Here is a 25,298-nt window from a genome sequence, read left to right as displayed (position 1 = left end):
TTTCGTAGCCCACATACTTTATTCTTTACGTTTCGAACGTTTTTTTAACCACTCGTAGAGATGCGCACGACGGGGTCATTTTCGTATAGTGAGAGGACAGGCATATATTAGCAATATATAAGCACCAACGGAATGCTGGCGAACCTTGAACACACTCTAGATTTCTTTCGATTGTTATTTTGCTTAGAATTGTCGCTCGTTTCTACATACCTGCCATGGAATAGAGGTTTGCGCCTGATATATAGCGAAGTTTAACATCGTTCAGTGGTAAAGAAAAAATGCTGTAACTAAAGCAATTACACTTTCACAATATCAATAAAGGTACATACTATCCGGTACAACCGAAATGACAAAAGTTATTCACGTTATTTTTCGGCGAAGAGACAAAATTCATGCGCGTTTTCCCATAGGAATACACAGGGAGGCTGGAAATCTAGACTGCATGCTGTCTGCTTCAATTTGCAACCGGAAGTCCCATAGACACTAGCGCCAGCTGAGCCTCTAGCGTTTATTGTAATAACTCTATGCTAAAGACATTGCTTTTAACAAGAACAAAAAAAAAATATCGACTGCTGAATTTAAAAACAATGGCTAGGTGGCGCAAGCGTTCTCCCTATTCGTCAAATTTTACCCTATTGATTTACTAGATTTACTTACTTAAAAAAAAAAAACAGTATGCAGCGCCACTCGAGTACGTTATGCTTTATTACGAGTAGTGGCACACCTGGTGTTGGGAAAATTTGGGGGCTACAGCTGTGGCGTCCGTGGGTCCGTCGGTCCGTCGTGTTTGTCCGACTTGTCCCTCGTTGTCTCGCCAAGCATCACACCAGCGTCGTAGCACCACTGGTGTTGCGATGCAAGTCACGTGATACTGGAGGTCGGCATTAGTAAACATTCTACCTTTTTCAAAATATCGCTGCATCGAGCTGGAGTGTGATGTCAACGCCGTTGCAAGCGTGAATCGAGTGGCCAAGCGCTGTACCTCGCCTCCCCCGGCCACTTCGGCGAACCCGTGGTGTTCCTCATTAACCTCATCCTTCACTTCCGTCAACAAGCTGAGGTGAGTTTTGGAGTGGGATGAGTCGGGTTAGTTCTTACCAGTTGGTACGGCAAGCTGCTCGAGCCTGCCATGTGTCTCCGTCGGCGATCAACCGCACGGGTCTCCGGCGAAATGTGACGGAAGGCAGGTGCGTTGTTTTTGTTCGGTTTCTTTCGAAGCGTCTGAGTGCATTTTCGTCCAACTGCCTGGTGATCACACGATCCTAACTGCGCTTTTCGTTCGTGTACATTTGGCGGGGTGGCGGGGAAGATCTCTACGGCTGTGTAGATGCGTTTTCACCGGTCATGTCGGAGTGCGGCGGTGCTTTTGTGGCGCACAGCAACAGCGGCGTTTAGCGACGCCCGGGCTCATTGGCGGCATCTTCGGCTGGCTTTTCTGCAAAGCGTGGGCTCTTGCCTTTCGATCGGACAACTTTTATTACTCGTTTTCTTTGGCACGCCCTTGCTCTGGCGTCTCCGTTGTCAGATTCTGGTGGAACGCGAGCGTTGACATCGTGCATAAACAGAGTGGCCGAACAATTTACAAAAAAAAACAACAACAACAACAGCCGGTGTTTTTATTTGTGTTTTTCTCTGCATAAGGTCCTTTCAGTTTTTCCCCTTTTAAGATATAAACTGAAAATGCACTGGCTATTAATCATTAAAAATATCGATCACACCAAAAGTCGTAAAACTACAGGAGGGTGGTTTTCTTCTCACCTAAGACTAAAGAAAAGTTAGAGCGAAGAAATGTTCCCAGCTATCGTCTGCCGTGTTCCTTCCTGTTCCTGCCTAGGCAAAGACCTCTTCAACTCTGTGTGCGTGCTCCTGTGCAAAACAGCTTCGCAATAAATATCTGGAGAAAGATTTAGAACTGACATCTAAATTTTAGATGTTTACATCCGAAACCAACCAAAACTCTCTGGAATATCTAGCCTAAAACAATTAAAAATACATCATCTGGAAAATTTTTAATACTCAACTGACAGTGCAGTTGGATAGTACGAAGGAATAATTACCTCCAGCAAATTGTGTGAAACTCGTCCAGTGTATGAATGTTTGTCTAGTTTCATTTCCAGCAGTATGGGGCAAATCATTTTAGCACAACATTTTATCAACTATTCAAGCTCCTCCTGTCATATGATGTGAAGGAAAAAAAAAAAAGTGTAGTCTAAAGGTAATTATTTTTTTCCTCGAGTCAGTTGCTCTTTTTTCTTAATTTTTCGCAACTATCTCTTCTTGGTGTACCAGGTTTTTCATTGGTGCATTGGTGACCATGGAGAAAGATTGAGTTTAGGTGATCAGACAAGATCTATTCTTCTTTTGTCGCTATTCTACAAGATTGCCCCTCAGACAAAAATTACAAACTTTAAGCAAGTAGTACGACATTTCGGGGCCGATTGGGTCCCTTGCTCATGGCTGAGTGTTGGTGGGGACACTGTAATACCTGAAAGGAGGCTGTGGCCACAAGGACATTTGGCCAGCCTCAGAAAATTCAAGTTCCAAACCTACGTGCCCGGAACACGAATGTTGTTTCGCAAAAAGATTTAGGTAAATTTTTTTTTAGAACTACACTCGGAGCTGGTGAAATTTAAGAAATAACGTTCAAATGGCGGCAGTATTTTTCCTATGTCCTATGTTACTAGATTAGTTCAGTTACGGAACAACTAGTAGATGCCGCTTACACGAGCAGTCTCTTCCACCATGGCTCGGTTCCTGTCATTCGATGCGCCAGCAGCTGTTATGTGAAGCGCCTTGTGTTCTATGGAATGCGTACAACGATAATAATCCCTAGAGAAGGTGAACAGGGGGAGCAAAGGACGAACACAAATCTCCAAACACAGCTAGTTGAATTTGTGTGTGTCCTTTGTCCCCTCGTTTTCCTTCTCCAGGGATTATTATCGTTATTCTTGTCCAGCTCGCTTGCACCTTATTCTTATCCAGCTCGCAGCGTCTAGATGGTGTTCCGCCGTAACCTATGGAACACATAATTTTGAAACGAAAATCTAGATGGCGCTTCAAACGACAGGAGGTGGACTGAAGTGAGTTACTTATCCCCCCTCTGCAAGAGTTCCACAACTAAGGTACTCTAGTAACGTTGCCTATGTTACTAGAGTACCAGCCTGCTCTTCGTCTGCATACAGGTTTGCAAACTCACTCCCAGGTGGCACGGTGAGTGCAAAAACGCCTAGAATGTCGTAGGAGAAGCTGCCGACGAGCAGGAAAACTGCTGTAAACAATGATTTTAACGAAATATACGAAGGTGATGCAGTTTCAGTTTGTACCCATAAGCAAGTAAACTTTTTCGTTTGATAAAAAAATTCATTCTAATGCAGACAAATGTTTGTTTCATTTTATCGTCTGTTATCCATTTGCTCTTCATATGTCCCTTCCGCGCCCCGCACAGTATGCTGCCTTGAACGCATCTCCGACTGGTGTGTTTGCCTCGTCCAAAAAAGTGGTCCCTCGATGTCTGCCTGATGGCATCGTACAAGTGTCACACTGTTGCCGGCCGGGCGGTGTCCCAGCAGCATCGGCAGACGCCAGTTCTTCTGCAGCTTGCACTCCAGTGTGACAGTCCACGGAAGCTTGGCCGACAATCGCGTTTGCTCATGCTTTTCGCCACGATGGCGGCATCTGACTGCAGGACACTTCGGCTTGTGTGACGTCATTTGTTGCCACTTGGGGAACACTTTTGATGTGTGCGTGGGATAGGATGCGCACCAGTTGGAGACACGCTCCAGGACCAGCGGAGATGCACAAATGGATAGCGGACGAAAAAATTATGCAAACATTTGTCTGCGTTAGAATTTATGTATTATCGAACAGAAAAGTTTGCTTGTTTGTAAATGCGAACTGAAACTGCATCATTGTTTGTACATTTCGTTTAAATATTTATTTATTGCAGTTATCCCGCTTGTTGCCAGCCTCTCCTATGACGTTCTCAGTGTTTTTGCGCTCACCTCGCCTCCTGGGAGCGAGCTTGCAAACTAGCATGCAGACGAAGAGCAGGCCAGACACAGAAAAAGCACTACCGCCGTTTGAGTTTTTTTTTTTTTTAATTTCACGAGCCCCGAGTTTAGCTTTAAAAAAAAAATCTTTTTGCGAAATGACGTTTGCATTCCAGGTATGTACTTTTGGAATTGGAATTTTGCGAGGCGTGCCAAATGTCCTTCCAGCCACACCCTGTAGGTACACAAATAAATTTTGACATCCCAGTTTTACACTCAGTAGAAACAATCAAGCTAGGTTTAGACCTCTTTACATATCGGTATTTTTTTCATTTATTTAGTTACAGATATTATTACGTTCTCTTGGAAGGTGTCATAGGACGGTGTTTCAAGGCCCAAAATATAGTATACAATAAACATGTTGTAACAAACGAAACAATAGGCAACAATTACACAGACTTACATTTGATGTGCCTAACTCACACTGCAGGGTTTACATCAGATGAGCGAATCATGTTTTTGCGAACAGCACTCATTGGAGCGAATTGACGTTTTAGCGAATGACGCATCACCGGGGCGCATGTTACCCACCCGCTCCCCGTCGTTCGCAGCGACTGTCTGCGGCGGCTCATTATGAAAATGTTAGCCCACCTGGCCCAACCGTACATGACGCTTCGCAGCAACCAACCTTTTGCTGAAGTGTCTTTCGATGAAAAGCCGGGGGCAGGACTTCGTTTGCTAAAACGTCGTTCGACCAACTGAGTGCCACACCACTCCGCATGAGGCAAAACCAAGTACCTGCAGTGCATCCAGCAATGAGAGAGAGCTAATCCCCTAGCAGTAAATAACAAATATATTTAAGTCTTTATTAGTTTTTGTCCAAACCATGTCTGTATTTCTAAGTTTGCCTTTACCTCTAAGACACATTACTTTGTAGTATAGAGTGTAAAAACTGATGCCCAAAACCTGCTGTCGGTGCCTTAGTTGTGACAGGTCAGTTTGTGTATTTCGTGTGGATTTGGCAAATCTATAATTGAACTCGTGGACCAGATATCCTTGATTCGAAAAGCGCCAAAAAACAATTACAACGGGAAGAATTGGATGAAACGATGCACTACATGCTCCCTGACATTCTGACAATCTTGACTTCCTTGACATTCTGCCGTTAGCTTAATTATTACCCAATCCTGTTGATAAATTTCTCCGGGGTAAAGCTTAGAGTTGTACGTTGCATGTTACTCTTTCTTTGTGTTGGTATAATATTTTGGCGGGAAAATTGGGAACCCCATCCCATGTTGTGGTGATGGATTCAGATATCAGGATTGCAAAGGCAAGGTGTAGTTTGTCTTATCAGCGCTGATTTGTGTGTATGAGATAAAGCAGGAAAAAGAATGTGACCGCTTGCTAGAGTGGGGATGTTATCAGAGGGCTTTATTTATTTGTGGACGAGAGCAGTCTACAGTGAGAGATATGATTGACTCAGTATACTACACATAGCAACAGAATCGATTCCTGCATTATTAACTCCCGCTTAAAAAGGAAAAGTCGATGGAATATGTTATACATTTTTATCGCACATTCTACTAACATCCATCCATCCAAAGAGTTCCTTTTTCCTTCTTGTCACTTGGACAGAGATGTTGTCATTGTCCTTCAGCATCCCAGGAATCAAATAAATTGTAATATCATAATATATTCCAAATTATAAAATTATCATTTTTAACAAAATTAAATTATCTGTTTGTACTGCGCACCAATGCACCCTAAAGAATTGTTTATCGAGCTCGTCAGTTTCTGAATTACCGCCATAAGTTGTACCATTAATTGTAATGTATGACTCTTTGTCACAGCTGCTTTAAAGGGATTATGCCTCGCAGAAAACGAAATTTGAGATTTACTATACGACACAATTTATTTGTTATTATTTATTTTTACAGTTTACAGCTTGATTCCCACATAAGCCAAGAAGCAATGATAGAAGCACTGTGCCAATTGTGCCATGAACGGAAGTCTTCTACATCTTGCGCCAAAATGCCATTTTTGCTAAACATTGCGCCACGCCTGTGCCGAGATGGGCTTAGCGCAAAAATATTAGATATGTTTATTATTGGTTGATTAATGTTTGGAGAAGTAGAAGGAATAAAAGAAAATGGTACAAATATGTATTTCATGCATGTCTACTCACCGTATGGTTTGTTTCATCCCAGGTCAAGGCTCAGTCATAGGCTAAAAAGAGAAAGCTGTTTACAACTCCCCGTAATGCCGAATTAGAGCGCAGCTCTTAAGGAGGAGGGAAGGGTTCTGAGGGGGTGGGGTCATGTGACCTCGGGGGGGGGGGGGGGGGGGGTCACGTGATTCCCCCCCTTCCCCGAGGTCATCGAAGGTACCCGAGGTACTCCCGAAGGAACCTGAAGTCTTCCTGAGGTCGTCCCAAGGGAACCCAAGGTCCTCCCGAAGGAACCCGAGGTCCTCGGGGAGGGGGGGGGGGGGGGGAAGGATCGCGGTTACGTTGACGCTGCTCAAGCCGGGAACGGGCGCCTAAAAGCCGTGCTCTAATACATCTGCAACCACAAACAGGCATACTAAAGCGTAAAGTCATGGGACATTCCCCGCACTTGACTGGTCTAGCCGGGGTCCCCTCACCAGCGTGCGTGTGTCGAGCTTCACCGCTTTGCACCGGAGTGCTAGGAGCTGCGGCTGGCCCGGGGGAGCACCTGGTCTGGCCCAATAGGCACGCAGATTAGGCTCAGGGTTATTGGGGGTCGTCCTTCTTTGTCTTAAGTGTAAGTTAATCTCTGATTAAAAAAAAAAAGTAGTTTTAAAAAAAAAAAGTAGTTGAGCAAAAGGAGAGGAATAAAGAGAACATCGGTCTTTATTTTCATTAACGGTCACGTAGCACCCGGGCAGCTGTCGATTGAAAGAGCAGTAAACTTTGACTTAACTCTGATTCCAACACCGCTAAAGAGCAGTGTCACCTTTAAAGCGCAAGTGTAGTCTTTCATAATATTTGTAAATGGTTGTTTCTGCAGTCTATGATATTAGAGTCTTGAGTGTGAGGGGTTCATGAAACTTGGGGGGCAATTTTTTATTAATAGATGCATTAGCAAATATGCTGGTTCTTGCTGGCATTTCAGGGAAATTCTATTTATGGGCTTAACCGCCGAGTGTTAAAGTGGAAGGAGAGAGAGGCTTTACCCTGACCGAAGTGTTGCGCTACGTTTGATTTTTCGACCATTTTTAATACTCATTGTAAATGGAACCTACTCTGACCAGGGCCTCTTTCTAAAAAGAAGGGTCCTTTTGCACCCTAACTATTCTTATTACAAAAAGGTAATAAGTAATATGGTACAGTATCAAAAAGGAACCCTCGATCACTATCATAGGTGAACTCATTTAGAGATGCAATTAATTCTTCATTTTCGAGTGTGCTAATAGGTGTTGGCACCTGCTCCAAAGGTATCAGTAGTTACTGCAAACCAATATTTTGCCTGCTAAAGAACCTGCTACAAGGTCAAATTCCGGTTCCATCACTGCAAGAAGGCTTCTATTGTGTTTCATACAATACAATGCAAGGTCTTGACCAGTCATGGACACGTTACTGTTAGCAAGCAACAGTGTTACGGTTACTCAGGGAGAGAAAGTAACCCTGCTACAGTTACAGTTACAAAATTGGAAGAGTAGCTTGTTACAGTTACTTTGCTAAAGTAACGTCGTTACTTCGTTGTTACTTTACAAACAAATAGTAGAAAACGTTTAAAAGAAACCTTCCTTATAATGTTTTTAAATTAGCATAGATTTTTCATAAGACATTAGGTTGTTTGCGGTGGTGAATCTGATTTTTTGAGAAACTAAGATTTTACCAAGAATCAATAATAACATATTTGGTTCTTTCTATTTCAATTTTTACCATAAATAGCCCCCTGAACAGGATCATAATTTAAGACAGTAATTGGGGTAAATCATATAATAAAGCATTTAGAGTTTCTTCTTTGGCAAAATTACAGGTGACTTTAGTTCTTCAAAATTTTAAAGCTAGCAGATACCTGCTGAGGATTTATAAAGAACCACCATAAGTTATTCACAAATATAACTGCGCGCGTCTAGACCTCGGCTATAAATTTCGGACGCCATAAAGCTTATGGCTCGATATTTCAGACATAATTTGCGTGATTTCCTCAGTTTACAGTCACAAAACAGCTTAGTCGCCGCCATTTCGGTTGTTTTGATTTTGCCCTGCAGCCTCGATACCACGTCCTACGCAATAAATCAACTGATGCCAAGTGCCCCTTGTCCCGGCTTAAGGACGGTCTTTGAATTGCAAGAGAACGCACAAACGAGCAGAGTGATACAGACTATTCGTGCAAATACTCCCTCTCAAGTGACGGTACTGGAGAAGCAGGGCAAAGGGGGACAAGTGGGTGACGGTAGGCAAGGCCGGTAATTAGGTTGCAGAAAGAAGAGAAGGGGGAGCAAATGGGCCTAAAGTCAAGACCCCGCTAGAGTGCGTTTGGGAGTTGAACAATTCAAATTAAAGGGGAAGGAAACGTTTGCTTGGCAGCAAAAAGACAAGGTTCGAAAAATCAATTGTGCCATAAGCCTGCGGGCATTTGGGGTGACAATCACCAAAAGCTCCTATGTGAAAAGCACTCGTTCCCTTCGCCGGACGAAGAAAAGAGGAACGCTTGAGAGATGCTGCGCTTTGCTACATTTGTGTGTGCTATGGGTAATGTACCATACACGGCGGCTACGGACACAAATGCCCCCATCCTCCCAGTTGGCGGGACCAGCTTGTCTAGTAGGGTCACCCAAAATTTCGTTTACAATTTTATTTTTTTGCGCTTTAGATTGTTTTTGCAGCAGTTTTTGCTGCGCCCTTTCCGTATCAGGACCTGGGACTCTCTCATGAGTTGCGAGACGATTTGGTGGTCATGTTTGCAACATTTTCTCGCATAAATCTGAGAAGTAATTGAAACGACGATACTCTTTATAGTTACTTTCGAAAAATGGTAACCCTGTTACAATTACAAGTTATTTTCATTAGGCAATAACGAGTTACTGAAGGAAAGTAACTAGTTACCGGTAATGCCTTACTGGTGACCAGTTCCTGCCCAAGATTGGTTTTGACCACATTAAGGCTAGCTGCCTCATTTGTCGCGGCGGTGCAACCTCCTTGCTGAAGCCGAAGAACCTCCGCAGCGGCTGTCATGGCAGTGCTGGCGTGCCAGTGTCTCAACTGGAGCGTGCACTGCCAGGAGTCCCGCGTGGAGGCGTGCGACCCCAGACACCTGGACCTGTCCGAGGAGGAGCGGATGGACCGCTTCTTCGCCTCCGCCGTGGCCAGGGTCAAGCTGGGCATCGGAGGCATCTCGCAGGTGAGCAACTCGCTTTCTGCGTCGTCGGAAACAGCGGAGCCAATAGAGGTTCGTTGGCACGTCTGCGTCCTAGCGTACTCCGCCTCTCGTAACTGCTCGCGACGAGAGAACGTGCTGGCATCGCCTGGAACTATGTGGAACTCTACCTTACTTGGGAGGTCGAACCTACGCGCTGTTTACGACTTTGTCAGAATTAGTTCGAGTCCACAATGAAAGAATGATGCGTAAGAAATGTTAACGCACCCGTGGCGCAGTTGGCTCCACACGTGGAGGAACGGGACCTGTTTGGCTCACTTCTTTTATTGGTTGCTTCGTTCGATTTATTTGCTCTGGTGCAGAAACGTGTAGGGTGGTGTACTTCTGGTCGTATCTGAGTACAGGAAGTACACTGCCGTACACTTTTCTGCACCAGTGCAGAAAGTGTAGGTAAATCGAACGAAGCTATACTCTGTTTCACCTTATGCTGTACCGCAAGAAAGGCTGTAAGCGCGATCTCCTTGCTCTGGGGCAGATCTCGGCGGCACAAGCTCTCGTGCAGTAAAGGCAGCTGTCAACGCTATGAGCTCTCGCTTCCAGCCTTCGCTGCGGTACAACATAAGGTGAAACGGAGTATAGTCTGTACGCTCGTGTAAAGTTCTGGCACATTCTCGGCCTTTGTCGTGTATTCCGATTCGAAATGTTCCCCGACGTACTGCGTGTATAAAAGCGGCGGTAACGTACCGCCTTGGGTCGGTCGCCCTTCTGTTGCTGATGCGTGATGCTCGACGCTGGGTTTGCTACGGTTGCTCGAATGCCATTTCGTCGAAGCAAATTTTTGAGAACGGGCCCGTTTTATCGAAGCACGGTTTAGAGAAACAGGAGCCTCAGTTTAGAGAAATGCTGTGTATCGAAAAGGGGACTCTGTTTAAAAAAGGCTTTCATACTTCGCGCAGTAGTAGTAAGCGTTTTATTGGAAAGGAAAACCTGAACAGTTGGCCACTCCTAAAAATGGGGGCGAGTCAGTTCAGGGATGAGGAATGGGTTAGAGGAGAGACAGATTAAAAGAAAAGGAAGAGAGAGAGAGAGAGATAAAACAAGGGAAGGGGTGGATGACTGTCACTTGTTGGCACTCTGCAGTTAAGGTCGGGTACTTGTGGTTTATAGGCGATCGAATAATTCTGTGTCTTCTAAAAATGTGAGGAGACGTGCAAATGTTTTAGAAGCGGTCCCGGCCGGACCCGGGGGAAAAAGAATTTCCTCTGTAGTGGCATGTGCGACGCCGGCGCACTGCAGGCCGTCGATGAGGGATCTTCTCTCTTTCGTTAACGCCGTGCAGTCCCAGAGGAGGTGGTCGAAGTCCTCAGGAACATTGCAGGTTGGGCAGAGGGGGTCGACGGCAGAGTTTATGCGGTGGAGGGCTTTCGCCGTGAAGGCACATCCGGTGCGTAGCCTGTGCAGCAAGGAGGCGCTGGCTCGTTGTAGCTTCGGTGGGACACGTACAGGAGGTTTTCCGCCAGAAACCCGTGGGTCCGGGTGATTAAGGATTATATCTTGATGTATAAGTAGTTTGGCTTCGTGTATTTTAGCTATTGTTACCACTGGGACATCAAGGTGATGAGCCGCTGCAGCGAGTTGGTCAGCGGCCTCGTTGCCCGAGATGCCAGTGTGCGAAGGCAACCACTGAAAGGTTAATTGCCAGCCCTTTGCTCGTAGGCTTCTCGCTACGTGCGCGACGAATCAAGCGTATTGCGGTGCGTCTTCAAGACGATCTAGCTGTTGCAGCGCCATCCTAGAGTCTGTGAGGATTAACGCTTTGCCACATTGAGGGAGGTTGCTAAGTGAGTCAAGGGCAAGCCAAAGTGCCACAAGTTCGGCAGTTGTCGACGTAGTATAAAAACTTAGCTTCCTGGACTCGGTCATGTTGAGCTCTGGGATACACATGGCAGCAGTAGACGACTTACGGCTATGAAGCACAGAGCCATCGGTATATACCCGCAGCCAACCAGCGAAGGTCGTTTCCATGTGGTCTTCAACAAGGCTCCGGACTACAGGTTGGGCTGTGTTCCGTTTACTTTTGAGAGCGGGAACAGACTCATTGATGTTTAGTGGTGGAGCGTATGGTGGTGGTGTCATGTAGATGATGTCTGGGTCACCAACGAGTGCTCTGAATTGTGCTGCCAGTTGTCCGAGGTGCGAGAGTGGGCGCTGATGAAAACGCTTTAGGAGTGGACCTGTTGATTGACAAGATGACTGTCTCGCTATGTGCCAAAGTGTCAGCTCCCTGCCGTGATTTTCAACGAGATTGACCCTGGCTTCCACTAACGTTGGGGTATTTGGGGAGTATCTTGGTAAGCCCAAGCACAAACGAATTGCGACTCGTTGAAGAGTCTCTATAGCCGAGGATTGGGTGCTGTTGGTGCGGGCCAGCGGCAAGGCGTATTGTAGACGTGAGAGGATGAGCCCTCTATAGAGCTGCATCATCATCATGGCCTGGGGTGTTCCCCACCGACTGCCCATAATCATTCTCATGGCATTGAGATGCCGGCGACACCTTATGATGGTTGTCTTCACCGCGGGGCGCCAGGAGACGCGGTCGTCTAACAGGAACCCCAGATAGGTGTATGTTCGGACTCGTGCCACATCAGACCCGTTGATGGTATGTTTAACTGGGGTGCGTGTTAACCCATCCCCCGCTGCGTTCCCAGTTCATCACAAAAGTGTTAACTCACCTGACCCATCCATACACGCCGCATTGCGGCGGCTGAATTCGCAAAAAACAGGCTCAGTGCCAATTTCTCTAAACTGGGTTTCTCTATAAAGGGATTCTATAAACTCGGATCGGCAAGACGGCATTCATTAAAACGAGCTCCTCTAAACCACGTGCCTCCGCTCGACGCCTTGAGTTTGTAGGCACAAGTTCACCTCATGAATCGTTTGGTTTTACGTTTGTTTCCCATTTTCCATTCGGCCGTACATATACACAGGTTAGAAGTGTTCCAGCACTGCGCCAGAATGGTGGCCATGTTGCGGCGTGTTACGAGGGACTGCGCTTGAGCGGAGTCAAGCTCCGATCCGGCCTTTACTCGTTGCTCTCTGTTCGGGCGGTGCCAGAAACGGCGAGGCCGACGGGGGTTTGATGCTCCGAGCGATGGGCGAACGGGAGGGTGCCACTCTGTGCAGAAGCACCCGTTCCTGAGCACCGTGCGCCACGTCGGCCAGTGGTCGGTCCACTCCTGCCGGGGTTGCCGGCAGGACGTCTACGCTGAGGCCTCCGGGAGAATGCTGCTCCATGCGGGTCTCGAGGTGAGCTGGGCTGAGAGGCCGTCGAAGGTTTCCGCCAAGAACCGACGAGTTCTCGTCGCGCGCGAGGCCACTAGTGCGTTGCCAAGCACTTTTGCTGCTTTTTTTCATTCGCTTCTTTTAAGAGTAAAAATCAACTTGCATCCACTTTGGATCTAGTAAGGCTTTTAATTTTGGAATGCATCCTAGCTCGATATTTTGCCTTTACATAAATTGGCATGTGCAGATGCTGCCTGAAAACCTTCGACCGCTTGTCAACTTTCTCGCTCTTTCCTCTCTGAGATACTTTTCTTTTACACGTTACGGGAAATCTTCCTCGCTCGCCATAATATTGGTTTTATTAACCTCGGTCAGTATGCCCGAGTGCAGCGTCTGCTCCACCACAGCGCAGGGGTTGTTGACGCCGAACACGTCCATTTAACTGAGCCACCTCCGTTGCGTTAGTCAAGAAAGCCAGTTGCCCATTTCGCTCACTGCCTGTTGACCTGTTGGCAAGTTCTTGCCGATCTTCAGCGTGCCTTCTTGGGTTTGTTGGGCACCAAACAGAGCGGCCAGGAAAGGATGGACACACTGCGAGCTCTGGAGCGCTACTCGCCCTGCTTCAAGATTGTGCTGCCGCAGCCTGGAGACGACGACGACAACAGCAGAGGCAAGTCATGCTTGGAGCGCTGTCTCTGCATCACCGTCCGTCCTCCCGGCCTCCGTGCCTTGTAGCTTGCTGTGACTTGCATATTCCAAAAGACTCGAGTAGTTGCCTTGGCCGAACTAGCATCCAAATCATGCCCAAGCTCGTGCCGTTCTCGGTCTCGTCGACGATGAATGGGGCTAACTGGAGAGCTTGGCAATTGAACCTTGGCGCTGCTGCATTTGAAGACGAGCTGACCACGGAATCAGAAGCTCTACTGGAGGTCGGCTTCTTTGAGATGTTGTTTGCGCTAAATGTAACGCAAATCTTGAATGTGTTGCGGAGCAGTCATACGAAAGGGAGCTTTATAGTATTAACTTGGAGCTCCAAAATATCTCATTGCCAGCTCGCTCGTTTATGCCATACTGTACTTGGAGTGCGCCAAAGGCAGGGAGCAAATGCTACGGCTTCCGCGAGCAGACGGACGGGCCAAAGCACGTGGCAGCTCAATCGCTCCAGCCATCTCGCCGGGGCCGTAGTTTTTGCCATTTGCCCAGTTACGCTCGTGCGAAACGTAGAGCCGACGTCTTCTTGGACGTTGCACGCCGCAGGTGTCTCGGGTGCCAGGCTGCAGGTGGAAGATTCGAAGCTGGATGCCAACCTGAAGGTGGTTCAGGAGATTGCAAACAGGTTCGTGCGTCAAGAGATGGAGGCCATGGAAGCTCGTATCAGGTGGGTCCCCTTCCGTCCTCGTCTGGGTGAGAACGGAGGCCCTGGGGTCGTCTTGCGATCCTCCGGCGTGCACGCGCAACGAGCACGTGTGGGAGGCCGTCAAGGAGGCTGCCCGCCCTTTTCGGCCCGTCGGCCGTAGTGGAGCGCTCGGCCCTCGAGCTCCCTGAGGCATTCGTTTTGCCAAAGAAAGGACACCACACTGCGGGCACTTAGAGCCCTGGGAGCACCGTAAGCTGTTGCGGCGGCCATCTTGAAGTGTTGCGATTCTTAGTAGACTCATGCGAATAGTGTTTGTTTAGTTCGAAGCGAATGGTGTCGAATAATTTCGAAGTGAATACTTGGAATAGTTGTTATCTACGTATAAAGGGCAGCCGTGAAGGCACTCGCTCGACTGTTTATTTCTACGAGCCTTTGGGGTTTACGAATTTTGGTGCAAGAAGACAAGCTGCTCGACGTGTTTTGTGAGAAGCTGCTCCTTTCTGCTACAACAGCTCCAACAGTTGAAAAGAGCTTTTTGCTCCTCGTCTGCATTGCTGGTATCGAAAGATAGCTACGGGCAGCCCTAACCTGGGATGGGTAGAGGAGTCTTTCACCACGCCAAAGGTCTTGGGACTGAAGAAGGAGGGGGACCTTCAACTTCTACACAAAATGAAATAGAAGGATCGAAAATAACCAGGGACGAAGAGTGAAGTCCTTAAAGAGATTGTCAAACTATGGGCTGGATTAATTTTCTTTTACTCTAAATTAGGGGTGTGCGAATATTGAAATTTTCTAAATTGAATATGAATTTTAGAAAGAAACAGACTTGAATATTGAATATGTTTCAAATATCTGCGTACCGTTAAGAAATAACAACAAAAAAAATGCAAGTATACTTTCTATATTACCTTCCAAGCCAAAAATTATAACAAATTCAAGTAACTCAAACTACCCGACTACCATAAATTTCCGAAAGAATGGCCACCTAAACTAAAGAGATAAATGGTGAAAAACATGGGGTGGGCTATCTTTGGGGATGCCACAGCAAAACTTTATTAAAAATTAATGATAAACACCGGGGTACCCGTTACAAACCATGTGATGCGGGAACTGATACTCTTATTGCAGACACCGGAAATTTGCGTGTCATGATGCGATAAACACGCGGGATTTCGCTACTAACTCCTGTGTCATAGTAAAGGATGTTGCAGGTTGCCAACACAGCAGATTCGCGTTTTACCGTGCGAAGGACCCGCGGAAACCTGCCAAGAACTCGCGTCTTACAGGAACGAGTACCGCAGATCGCAGATGCGGCAGAATTGTATTTCACGATGCAATATACGCTCGGGACCAACTCGCGTGTTACGGGAATCGATGTCGCGCACGCAGGTTGCAGACAAAAACGTGGGAATACGGTACAAACTCTCATGTCACAGGAACGGATACTGCGGATTCGCATTTCGGAATGCAACATACGCGCAGGAACAACTCGCGCTTTACAGGAGCCGATATCGCGCTCGCAGATCGAAGATAAAAGCGCGGGAACCCGCTATGAACTCGCTTCTCAGACGTACCGGTACAGCATATCGCACGGCGGATGCGATTCCCGTCAGAGATTGCGTGACGTCCGAGAGGTATCAAGGGGTGGGCGATGTTTCCAAATTTTCATGTTACAGATATTTAGCCGGAAAGGCAGGATGGACGGTCTCTTCGGTGCAGGCGTTCTCTCAGAAATTTACGGTAGGCAGCATGTAAACCAAGGCTGCACAACTCAAAAATGGGCCAAACAAATGTTTATTGGGAACTATACGGGTTTTTAATAACTGGCAGACAGGTTTTCAATATCTGGCATCATCGCACTGGCTGCCGTCTCGCAGGCTGCACGGGAAGTGCCCGCGAGCCGGATGCGGCCTTTGGGTGGCATGTTGTGCATTCCTGGTGTAAACAATGCATTTGGTAACACAGCTACTATACCTTGACTAGTAGTCACCTGTCAACTGTTCATGAAAGCAGGCAAAAGGTGCAACTGATAAATTATACAAATTGACAAAATTAGGAGTCTTCAAAACTGCACATGTCTAGATGGCATGTAAAAATGCAACCTCTAATGTTGTCACACAAACAACTGGTAGTGACCTTTTTTCAAGAAAATAATTGAAATTGCCAAAAATACATAATTCCTGGAGAAGGGGAACAAGGGGGACAAAGGACAGACACAAATCTCCAAACATGGCTAGGTGACTGGTATGCAACCGAAAAAATCTGCCTGGTCCGGGTATCGAACCTGGGCCCTCTCCATTTCCAATGGAGCGCTCTACCAACTGAGCTAACCAAGGGTTAGACGTCGGTAAAGCAAACAGGTTTTATCAGCTGCTACCAGTCTCACACCAATGAGGGTGAAGGCTTGTATTTTAAGGTTATGATTAGAATGCAATTAAATGCAAAGCTAACTATTCATATTTGATCCTTACATATTTACCGTTTATAGTAGTTGTGCAGCCCTAATTCTTGGCCTTCTTAACGCAAATGTGAGAATGAGCTGAGGCTGATTCTGCTAACACATGCTTTATGCTTATGGGTACTTCACCTCGCGCCGGCTCGGATGAGACCTGGGTCTCTGCTACGGTCGTTTCGGTCCCCATGCCATCAGCCCTGCGCACAGCCGTAAAACCGGCCGGCCGTCCACTAGAGGCGACGAGCAGTCCGAACCTACGAGAGATTCTCCGACGGAGTCACCGGAAACCGCCTACTCGTCCACGTGGGTGCCGACCATTGACGTAGTCTACGAACTGGCGCGTCCGTCTACGCGCAACGCTCCCCATTGCCTTGGGTCTCGGGCGAGTTTTTCGGTGGGTATTTCTGGTGGCCCAAAAGCGGTGAGGCGATCCTAGGCCCGCCCCGGAAGCATTTGCTGCTAGTCGAGACTCCAAAATCCTCCCTGCAGTGGCCAAGCCACACTCGCAACAGATAAAAGAAATCAAAGTCCTTCAAGACGGAGAACATCAACTGGTCGGCTGCGCTTGGTTCTTTTTTTCCTTGAGAGCAAAGCACGATGCTCGCAGTTGTACTGGCTGCCTGCACAAACTGTTTTTTTCTGCGAGGTTTCACTTAAAAGCACATTTTCAAATGGACCATTTTATCCAAAATGCACTTGAGGACCAAGATTACTGAAAGCAGCTTTCACTGGCATTTGTTACAACCTAGGCTACATGATTGGGAGGTAATCATGTACCACTTCTGTTATGAAAAAGAAAATCATCAGTTTTGTGCGTTGTTCTCTGCACTTTGCAGAATGAATGCCTGAAGCTACAGGTGTATGTCCCTAAGTATTGACAAATCTGAGGATTGAGTGACTGAAGTACTCCCCTCCTCCAGGAACTCTTCGGACTACGTTTAAAAAAGCAACCAAAATCACTGAACATATTTTCGAAATCAAGCAGAATCGGAGAGGATTACCGGATGCTGGATGGACATTAAAGGGATACTGAACCAAAATTTCGAGTTCAAAAAACATAGCTGGACGGATAAGCGGGACGCTGCAAAACCCCTAAACATCACTCATTTAGCGATATCTCTTAACGGGTCACCGTATTTCTGGAAAAGAAGTGCGCGATTCAACACGGCCAATGAGACAAGTCACGTCATGATTCCCATTCCCCTTCCTCCTCGCTACGACCCGTTAAGCTGGTGAAACTGAGCGAGGGAGAGAGAAGCAAGGCTGCTTCCCCTCATTCTCAAATGCTCCCGGAGGACAATGACGTCAAAGACCTCGCTTGGTCGCGCCCTTCTTTTCTAAAAGTGCGGCCATCCGTTTGAGATGTCGACGTATGAGTGATGTCTTGGAGTTCGTAGCGTCACGTTCAATGCTTCTGCAACCTTATTTTGCAAGATCTAAGCTTCGGTTCAGTATCCCTTTAATGGCTGTTACCTTCGTAACGGGCAATAGTTGCGTCATCTAGCCTAAAAACTTAAAAAAGCCCGTCCCTCAAGGGGGGTTGCCAATGCGTCCCTCTCCGGTTCTTCACCAGGCACTTCCAAGAGCAGCAGTCCCGCACTCTGGAGCAACTCAAGGCTCGCACGGCCGTGGACCGCGATGCGCTCTGCGAGCTCCTCACGCAGGCGAGCAGACGCGAGTTGAAGAATACTCTGGCCGAGGCGCTGGACGAAGAGGTCACTCAGAGGATCCCGACTGTGCGAAGCAACGGTGAGCTGCTCAATGCGCACATTCTGTCTTGTTGCCCACGTGCATGGGCTCATCATTCGGCGTGTGCTAGACTTATTAAACCTCCCCGGAATGCTTTGTTCTACGGCATCTGCTAACGCCCTCCGCAAATAGACTCTTCGTCCAGTTTGGGTGGACGTGCGCAAACCTTGCGAGACTCCTCGTTGCTAGCACATCCCCAGTCTGGGGACATAGGAATGCTCAGTTAATGTATGTATTGACTTGGCGATATCTTAGCTCCCGCCTTCAAAGTGCAAAGCACCCCTTTAACAAAGTTAATTTGTTGTCAAGAAACAGCTCTTAGTAAACACTCGTTTTGAATGAACCTCTAGTTTGTAAGGGAAAATGAAGTTGAAATGCCGGTGCAGACGTACTAGGGAAGTGTGTTTCTCTGACAGCCGTCGCCACGACCCAGAACAGAGGCGGCCTCCCCAAGACGACAGACAATAACCGGGACGCCGGAATTACCTTCCAGAAGGTGAGAGCATTGCACGCTCTTGGTTGGCCCGTGGCACGTGGCCCCAAACAATCACTCGAGATCATTTGGTCGTTGTCCAGCGTCGGTCTCTTATACCGTAGTCTACCGTCGGCCTGACAAATGCACGTGTCTCTCCAGGGCACAGCACGGAGGCAAGGCGTCCGACGTCCGGCCAGGCCGGGTCCGCAACTGCTCCTCAGCCAGAGCGTGGACACCGGCCGTGAGTGACACCCTCGGACTCGCACCGCCGGACGTCTCTTTTTTCTTTTGCCCCAGTTGCGACGCCTTTGCGGGCCTCCCTTGCCCTCGTCCGTGGTTTTCTTTCCCGCCTCATTTTATCGTGGGTCGCTGTAGTTTGATTGTGTGCCCCTCAGTTGGTCTCGTTCAAACCGAAGAGGAAGGTCGGTTTTCAAGTCTGTGTCGTGAACATGGTCGGTCTGAAAAACTCGGATTTATTATGTTTGGGCCAATCCAGCAGTCGCATCGGCTGCATTTCCTAAGCTATCGCTCACAACACTTTCACTTACAGCGTGCCTCTGGCCAGCGTGTTCGTGCGCGAAGCAGTTTTAAAAAAAAAAGTGAGCGCGGTAAAATAGAAATGTTTGTGTTCCACCTCGCAACGGCATTCCACAAAGGGGATGTCTAATTTCATTAGGGACTTACCGTATTTCGCGTATGCTGCAGATTTTTGGTCTCGTGGTTGCCAGCTCACAATTTGCGCTTAACGTGACGGCAGACGCTCCCTATACGTTGTAGTGTAGAGCTCTAATGTACAGTCTACGAAAAGTGTATTCTTTGCCCGAAGTAGGAGAACACAGGTCGCTCAATGGCACGTTAGCAATACACATCGGGAATGGGTTCGCGTTTAGGGCCGCTACAAGAAACTGTACCATTTGCTCAAAGCACTTTCATAAAAGACAGAATACGTATACTTCCTTTCCTGTAATTACAAAGGCAAACAAAAAGATGCTCAAAGCATTTTAAGCGCGTCTGTGTTAGCCGTTCGTGATGAACGCTTAGAACGGGCAGTTTTGGCGGGGCGGGTTGCAACGTTTCAAATACCATGGTACACAAATGTACTGGTATATTAAAGTAGGCACTTCTTTTTGGTAGAGGAATAAATGAAACCCCACGCCAATGACGTGAATGGGCTTAGCATTGCGTTACCGCAGGCTACCGTGAGCGAGGCTCCTGGGGTGCGCCGAAAATTGTTTCTAAGACTTCCGGTTGTAATGCTGTACCGTACGGTGGCCTGCAGTCACGCTGTCCTAAAACTTACTATTAATAACCCTAGTGCAGTTCAATCACGTGTCAATACACTAAAATCACGACGGTGAGCAGCGAGTTGTGAGCCTATGACACAAAGACATCAATACTGCGAACATTGCTCTTCCAGAGCTTCACGGTCTTTGTGCATGGCTCAAGTTTTAGAGCACTGATTGCCAGGCGAAGCGGAAACACCGCAATATCTTCATCACCCTCAAAGATATTTGGCCAGGAACAGTGACATGGCCAGCATCCAGGACGCGCTTGCCCTCTACATTGCTTCACAAGTTGAGGTTTCCGCAACTTCTAAATATCAACGTGCTCAATTTCCTTACGCGCATCAACATCTCCGTCACCCGTAATATGCTCCTGCCCTGACCACTTCTCATTTGCCCACATATCAAGTATTTTTAGCGCAGTGACCAGCATCGGCGAGCAGGCTCGAGGAAAATCCCGGAGAATCTATCCCCGTCTCTTCCGCCATCTTGGAAGTATTGCCCCGCCATCTATAGGGCATTGAAGTTGCGAATAGCCTCTGAGCCGCGTAGCACGGCCGCTCTGGATGGATGGGGCTCCTGGCAAAATGTGCCAGCGAGAGCGGTGCCACGTGATCGCTCGCCTCATTGACGTTGCGCAAGACCTACATAAGGTAGCGCCCATTCGCTCTGTCTCCTCCTAGCTAACATCTGTGGCGCACGTGCTTTGCCTTATTACGGGAGATCCAAAAGAAATTTGTGAAGCCGAAAAGTGAACCCGCCGATTAACTCGATGCAGATTAGCTGAGCCGGGTGATGACGTCACATTCCCTAGCTCAACGCCAATTGGCTGGTTCAGGTATTATGTCGCGCGATTGGCTGGTAATTGCGCAATCACTCACGTGCCACCGCTAGACCCCCCGACGGTGGTTGGATGTCGTCGGAGAGACATCTGCCACTATGGAGCGAAGAGTGCCAGGAGTTCCAAATCGGGGTTAGCGCTGGTTTCTCTATTTCGGGAATTGCTATAGAGTGTAGATGCCACGAGTTCAGCCAGTCGCTGAACTAGTAACCGACGAAGAGCACATGGACGTCAATCCCAAAGGAACCTGACTGAAACCACACGTTTCACGTGCAACACAAATGCCCAGCAATTCGTTCCGCATTTTTATTACCTACTAACGCAACATAACGGGCAAGTGCCCACTCAAAATTTATTCTCCGGTCATTAATTTTACATATAAATGTGCTCTGTGTATTTCCTCAGAACTTAGGCCCGCTTCAGACGGAGCAATTTCACCCAGCAACTTGACGTCGCAACACCAGCAACACCGGCCGCCCGCGTTCACACACAGCAACCGAATTGCTCCAACTTGCCATCATCATCATTAAATTTGATTCTTCTTTCACTATTTAGACGCCCAGCTACGCGCTAAAAACGCGTTTTTTTCTCTTTGGACGGCGTTGAGAATACTAGCTCATTTTTCTGAAACTGTTTATTTCCGAAAACGATCCATTCCAAACCAGAACTAAGTCTTTAGCTGTCATCATCACCACCACAGGGGTGTCACAAGAAAATATTGCATCTCTGATTGGCTGCAGCCACTTCAACCGTCTTCGAATTGCTCCGAGTTTCTCACTTGTTCGAGCCGGACGCGATCTCAGCAATTTGCGTCGATCTAGGGAAAGCTAGGGAACAGCCCGCCAGCAACCTCAAAATTGCTGGAAAAGTTGCCCTGTCTGAAGCGGGCCTTACAAATTTGGGAATGGGTGCTTAGTGTGGAATAGGCAGATGCGCGGTATTCTACGGTACTCGCTTTCTACCATGCACCTCTGGGTATTTCCGAGTTTTGTTTTAAACCGGACTTTGTCACACGAGCTGTCCGTGCCAAACTCTGTCCTTTTTTCTCCCCCCAACCTAGAAATCTTTCACTTGGATGGCTTCGAAGACGACGACAACTCTGCCCCATTTCCTCCCGCATCTTCCGAAGAGGAATTGGACACGGATGGTGGGGCTTCCATTCTCCGTTTATTTACCTCGAGCATCCGAAAGCCAGTGTTTTTACGTGCGAGCATTTGCCTGAAAATCTAACGTCCCCAGCACCGCCCAGTTCCATGGCGAACAGGATCGCTTCCCTTCTCATTGGGAGCTTTGTACAGATTATCCTAAACCGTTACGTTACAAGGATTTTGCTCGGCCATATAACACCGAGCGTGGGCTTGCCTTTTTGCTTCAACTTCCGCGTTTTAAACGTTTTTGGGTGCCTTGGTAAGCACTTTTCCTAGGACTATGTCACTCTTTGAAACATCGGCTGCCAACAAACTGATGCTGCCAACCTCATTGCCCATGTTACGTCCACCTTTTTTTTTTTGCGGCTCCCTGTTTGGGCTAGGCATTGCTATCGATATCTACCTGCGTGTGGGACGAGCCGGTGGCCGACCTGTGAGGCATCGCAAGCGGTAGTGTTTGGACTTTTATTCTAGAAAAAAAAAGCAGACAAAAGTGCCCAGATCTTTTCCCATCGACAGCTTAGACATCGCGAATAGGGATTGAGAGTAGTGAACCTTTAAGAGCCACCAATAGCTCGGCTCGCAGCACTAAAATGTGAAGCGCGGGAGCAACCATACCACGCAACAATGGCAGCTGCCAAACCTCCTGGCATTGGCTCGTCCCAGGGAAGCGGAATCCACGCAGTGTCGCCAAAGATTCTCCGCGTTTCTTACCCTTAGCGAAAACGTCGGGGCAGCGAGGCGGTGGTGCGGGAGGGTACGAGGAACGAGCAGTCGAGGCACCGCCTCGAGCAGAAGGTACACTTGCTCGAGCAGAGGGCAGACGTAGTTACGATTGGCGGTGCGGCTGAAAAAGAAATGTCGCAATTCTCCGGGCGGCAGCGCAAAGTCTTTTATGACAGTAATGATAAGCTCGTCGACATCTGCCCGTCCATCTCTCGGAGAACATGAACGGCGACGAACAGCGTTTTGATTTTGACGATGTATTACGAGCGTGCATGGGGGAGCTCAAAGGGAGGTTTTCTGGCGCTTTCAGATAGCAGCATGGCCGACGAGTACCAACCAGCGGGACAGACGCAGTGTGCCTACTCCCTGCCCGTGGACATGCCGACCTGGAGGACGCCCAGAGACTCCCAGAACGACCTGGACGAGGTGGGAAGCCGCTCTGGGTACGGGAGTCTTCGACTGGTGCGTTTGCGGCCTCCCCAGAAGTGCTCCCTCCACTTGACGACCAGCCAGATGGCAATCCTCGCATTTGTTGAACTTTTCTGCCTGGATCGAGACATTGCACGACACACCGGCTCTCGTCGCATAGTCCGTTGCCACTGGGATATGAACGCACCGGTCGAAGATGCCTTCCAAGCACCATAGCTAGAGGCCCCCATGTATGCCCCAACAATAGACTGACCAGTCGCCGTAAAAGAGGGAACGGAGGAAGTGTCCTCTATGCAGTACCACGCAGGTGTTGAAAGGCAAACGACCCCTCTTCTTTCTTTTTGCGGGAGAAACGAAAAAAAAGAAAGAATGACAGACTTCCTTTTTTTCACGCCTTATCCTCAAGTGATGTCCAAGAGGAAGGTGCAGGTGGGAGGATGAGTTGCAGGTGGGGAACACAATGACACTACCATACTGACTTCTTACAAGAAAAGAGGAGTGTTTTGGAAAGTGGCCACGTTGGCAGTCTTCTCCCAATAACATCCTTTTTTCTTTAGGCGATAGCTTTGCGGGCAGCACTTTGCAGAGATTTTGGACCTCGTCTCCTGTCGCCGCCTCTACGGGAAAAACCCTTCTCTCCGCTCTTGGCACGAGGCCAGGGAAGTTGAGATTTTTAGTCGGCCGCCCGGCATCCCGCCAGTAACGACGCGACGAAAGGAGTCTCCCGTGTCGTCTGCTTGATAGACTTGTTTTCAAACATTGCTCGCGTTATGCGAAATTCCACTTTGGCAGTATCCAGTTGCTACGCCTAATGGATGGTTTTAGAAACTTGCACAGCGCTTACCCACTTCACGGATCATCAAGATCTGGTGGCGGTCGTCTGTGGCATCCGCAGTGATTATGAGAATTAACCGCATTGCTACTCCATCCTCAGGTATGTGATAGCACCATTACACCCGCAGTGCAGCTGTCGGTTATTTTGAGCGGTTGTTTCGGGCGTGGATGGTGCAGACTATCCCACTGCTCGGGGTGCTGTGCTAAACAGTGCGACGTTGCAGTTGGTTGGGGCCGTGGACCACGAGAAGATTGGGGAAGACATCGAGGCCCTGGCCAGGAGCGTCTGCGACGGCACCGAGATGTTTGGCGACCTGCCCAGGCCCCGACTCAACGCCGGAGACCACAGGAGCCGGCCTCTCTGATTGGACGTCTCCTCCCCTCAAAGGCGGACGTGTGGCTCCGCGTCCGACACCAGGCAAAACTTAAGCCTAGTCAGCGGATAGCCTCGCAAGTATCTCGGAAAGCAGCTGCAATAAAGAATGCACTTTATAGCCACCCCAATGATTCGAGAGAAGGGAAGCCATGCCAAGAGAAGACACCTGCGCAACTCAAGATTCCATTAGAATCTCGAGTTGTTGATGGAGGGTGTTCGTCGTTTATGTTGGCAAACCTGGATCCGCTGCGTGCGAAGCAGAGGCGCTGCCACCGAGCAGTCCCGCACTGTTAAAGGGGTACTCCGCAAGGTTTTTGAGCTACCTCAACTAACTATATTTTCTGACTCCCCGGCCTTTACCCTTTCCGGTATGCTGTTAGTATCGCGAGATTAATAGTAGTTATTGCGAAATCGGCAAATGAGAATGATGCAAAAACCAACATTCAAATATACCCTCACTTTTCAGTGCCGTGCCGTCAGTGGCAGGCAGGCTTGCAGTTTATAGAATATGCCAATCATTGGTTCCCCACTGGAGCGAGCTTCCAAAGCATTCATTTCACACCATGAAACTGCTTCAAATCAGTTGGGAACAAGTTCTAGGGTTCAAAGAGTGAACCCCTGCCTTCCATTGACGTCACTTTTTCGTTGTTGTCAGTAGAGATTTTAAGTTTGAAAAACACAGCGAGGACCAAAAATGTAAATTCAATAACTTCACAAAAAAAAAAAAACAATATTTTTACTTAATATTTGCGATACTATTTTAGCGATGTATGTTGGAGAGTTTAGCACAATTTCAAGCAAATCGGAGACAATGAAGAAACCTGCGGAGTAAGGGGTTGACACGAAAATTAAACGGATAGATTATTCTTGAAATGGAATGCTCTTAGGTTACTAAGTATATACACCAAGTTATGCAATTTTTAGGGCTCTGCTAATTGCAATATTCGATCGATGAATTTTTATCATTTTCATCTGGCGACCAGGCAACACTGCCCAAGGTAGTCAC

General features: G+C 47.9%; 1 protein-coding gene across 1 annotated transcript; it reads left to right on the top strand.

Annotated features, from left to right (window-relative positions):
* Nucleotides 1-710: 710 nt before the first annotated feature.
* Nucleotides 711-24,414, top strand: LOC8052042. The gene is made up of 11 exons (XM_029995363.3): nucleotides 711-1,060; nucleotides 9,186-9,361; nucleotides 12,521-12,643; nucleotides 13,187-13,289; nucleotides 13,877-13,997; nucleotides 18,005-18,180; nucleotides 18,597-18,676; nucleotides 18,815-18,896; nucleotides 21,840-21,926; nucleotides 22,964-23,079; nucleotides 24,141-24,414. Exons 2-11 carry the CDS (start codon nucleotides 9,194-9,196, stop codon nucleotides 24,279-24,281), a joined length of 1,197 nt encoding a protein of 398 aa, XP_029851223.2. The 5' UTR covers nucleotides 711-1,060; nucleotides 9,186-9,193; the 3' UTR covers nucleotides 24,282-24,414.
* The last annotated feature ends 884 nt before the right edge of the window (nucleotides 24,415-25,298 follow it).

This window comes from Ixodes scapularis, unplaced genomic scaffold (genome assembly GCF_016920785.2).
Source record: "Ixodes scapularis isolate PalLabHiFi unplaced genomic scaffold, ASM1692078v2 PGA_scaffold7__128_contigs__length_106722199, whole genome shotgun sequence".
Classification (NCBI taxonomy): Eukaryota; Metazoa; Arthropoda; class Arachnida; order Ixodida; family Ixodidae; genus Ixodes; species Ixodes scapularis.
This window is presented reverse-complemented; position numbering and strand designations above follow the sequence as displayed.

Excerpts from the sequence above, each read along its gene's own strand:
- LOC8052042 (XM_029995363.3), top strand. The coding sequence starts at position 9,194 with ATGGCAGTGCTGGCGTGCCAGTGTCTCAACTGGAGCGTGCACTGCCAG. Across the intron at positions 9,362-12,520 it reads GCATCGGAGGCATCTCGCAG|AAGCACCCGTTCCTGAGCAC; the intron begins GTGAGCAACTCG and ends CACTCTGTGCAG. Across the intron at positions 18,677-18,814 it reads CCGGAATTACCTTCCAGAAG|GGCACAGCACGGAGGCAAGG; the intron begins GTGAGAGCATTG and ends GTGTCTCTCCAG.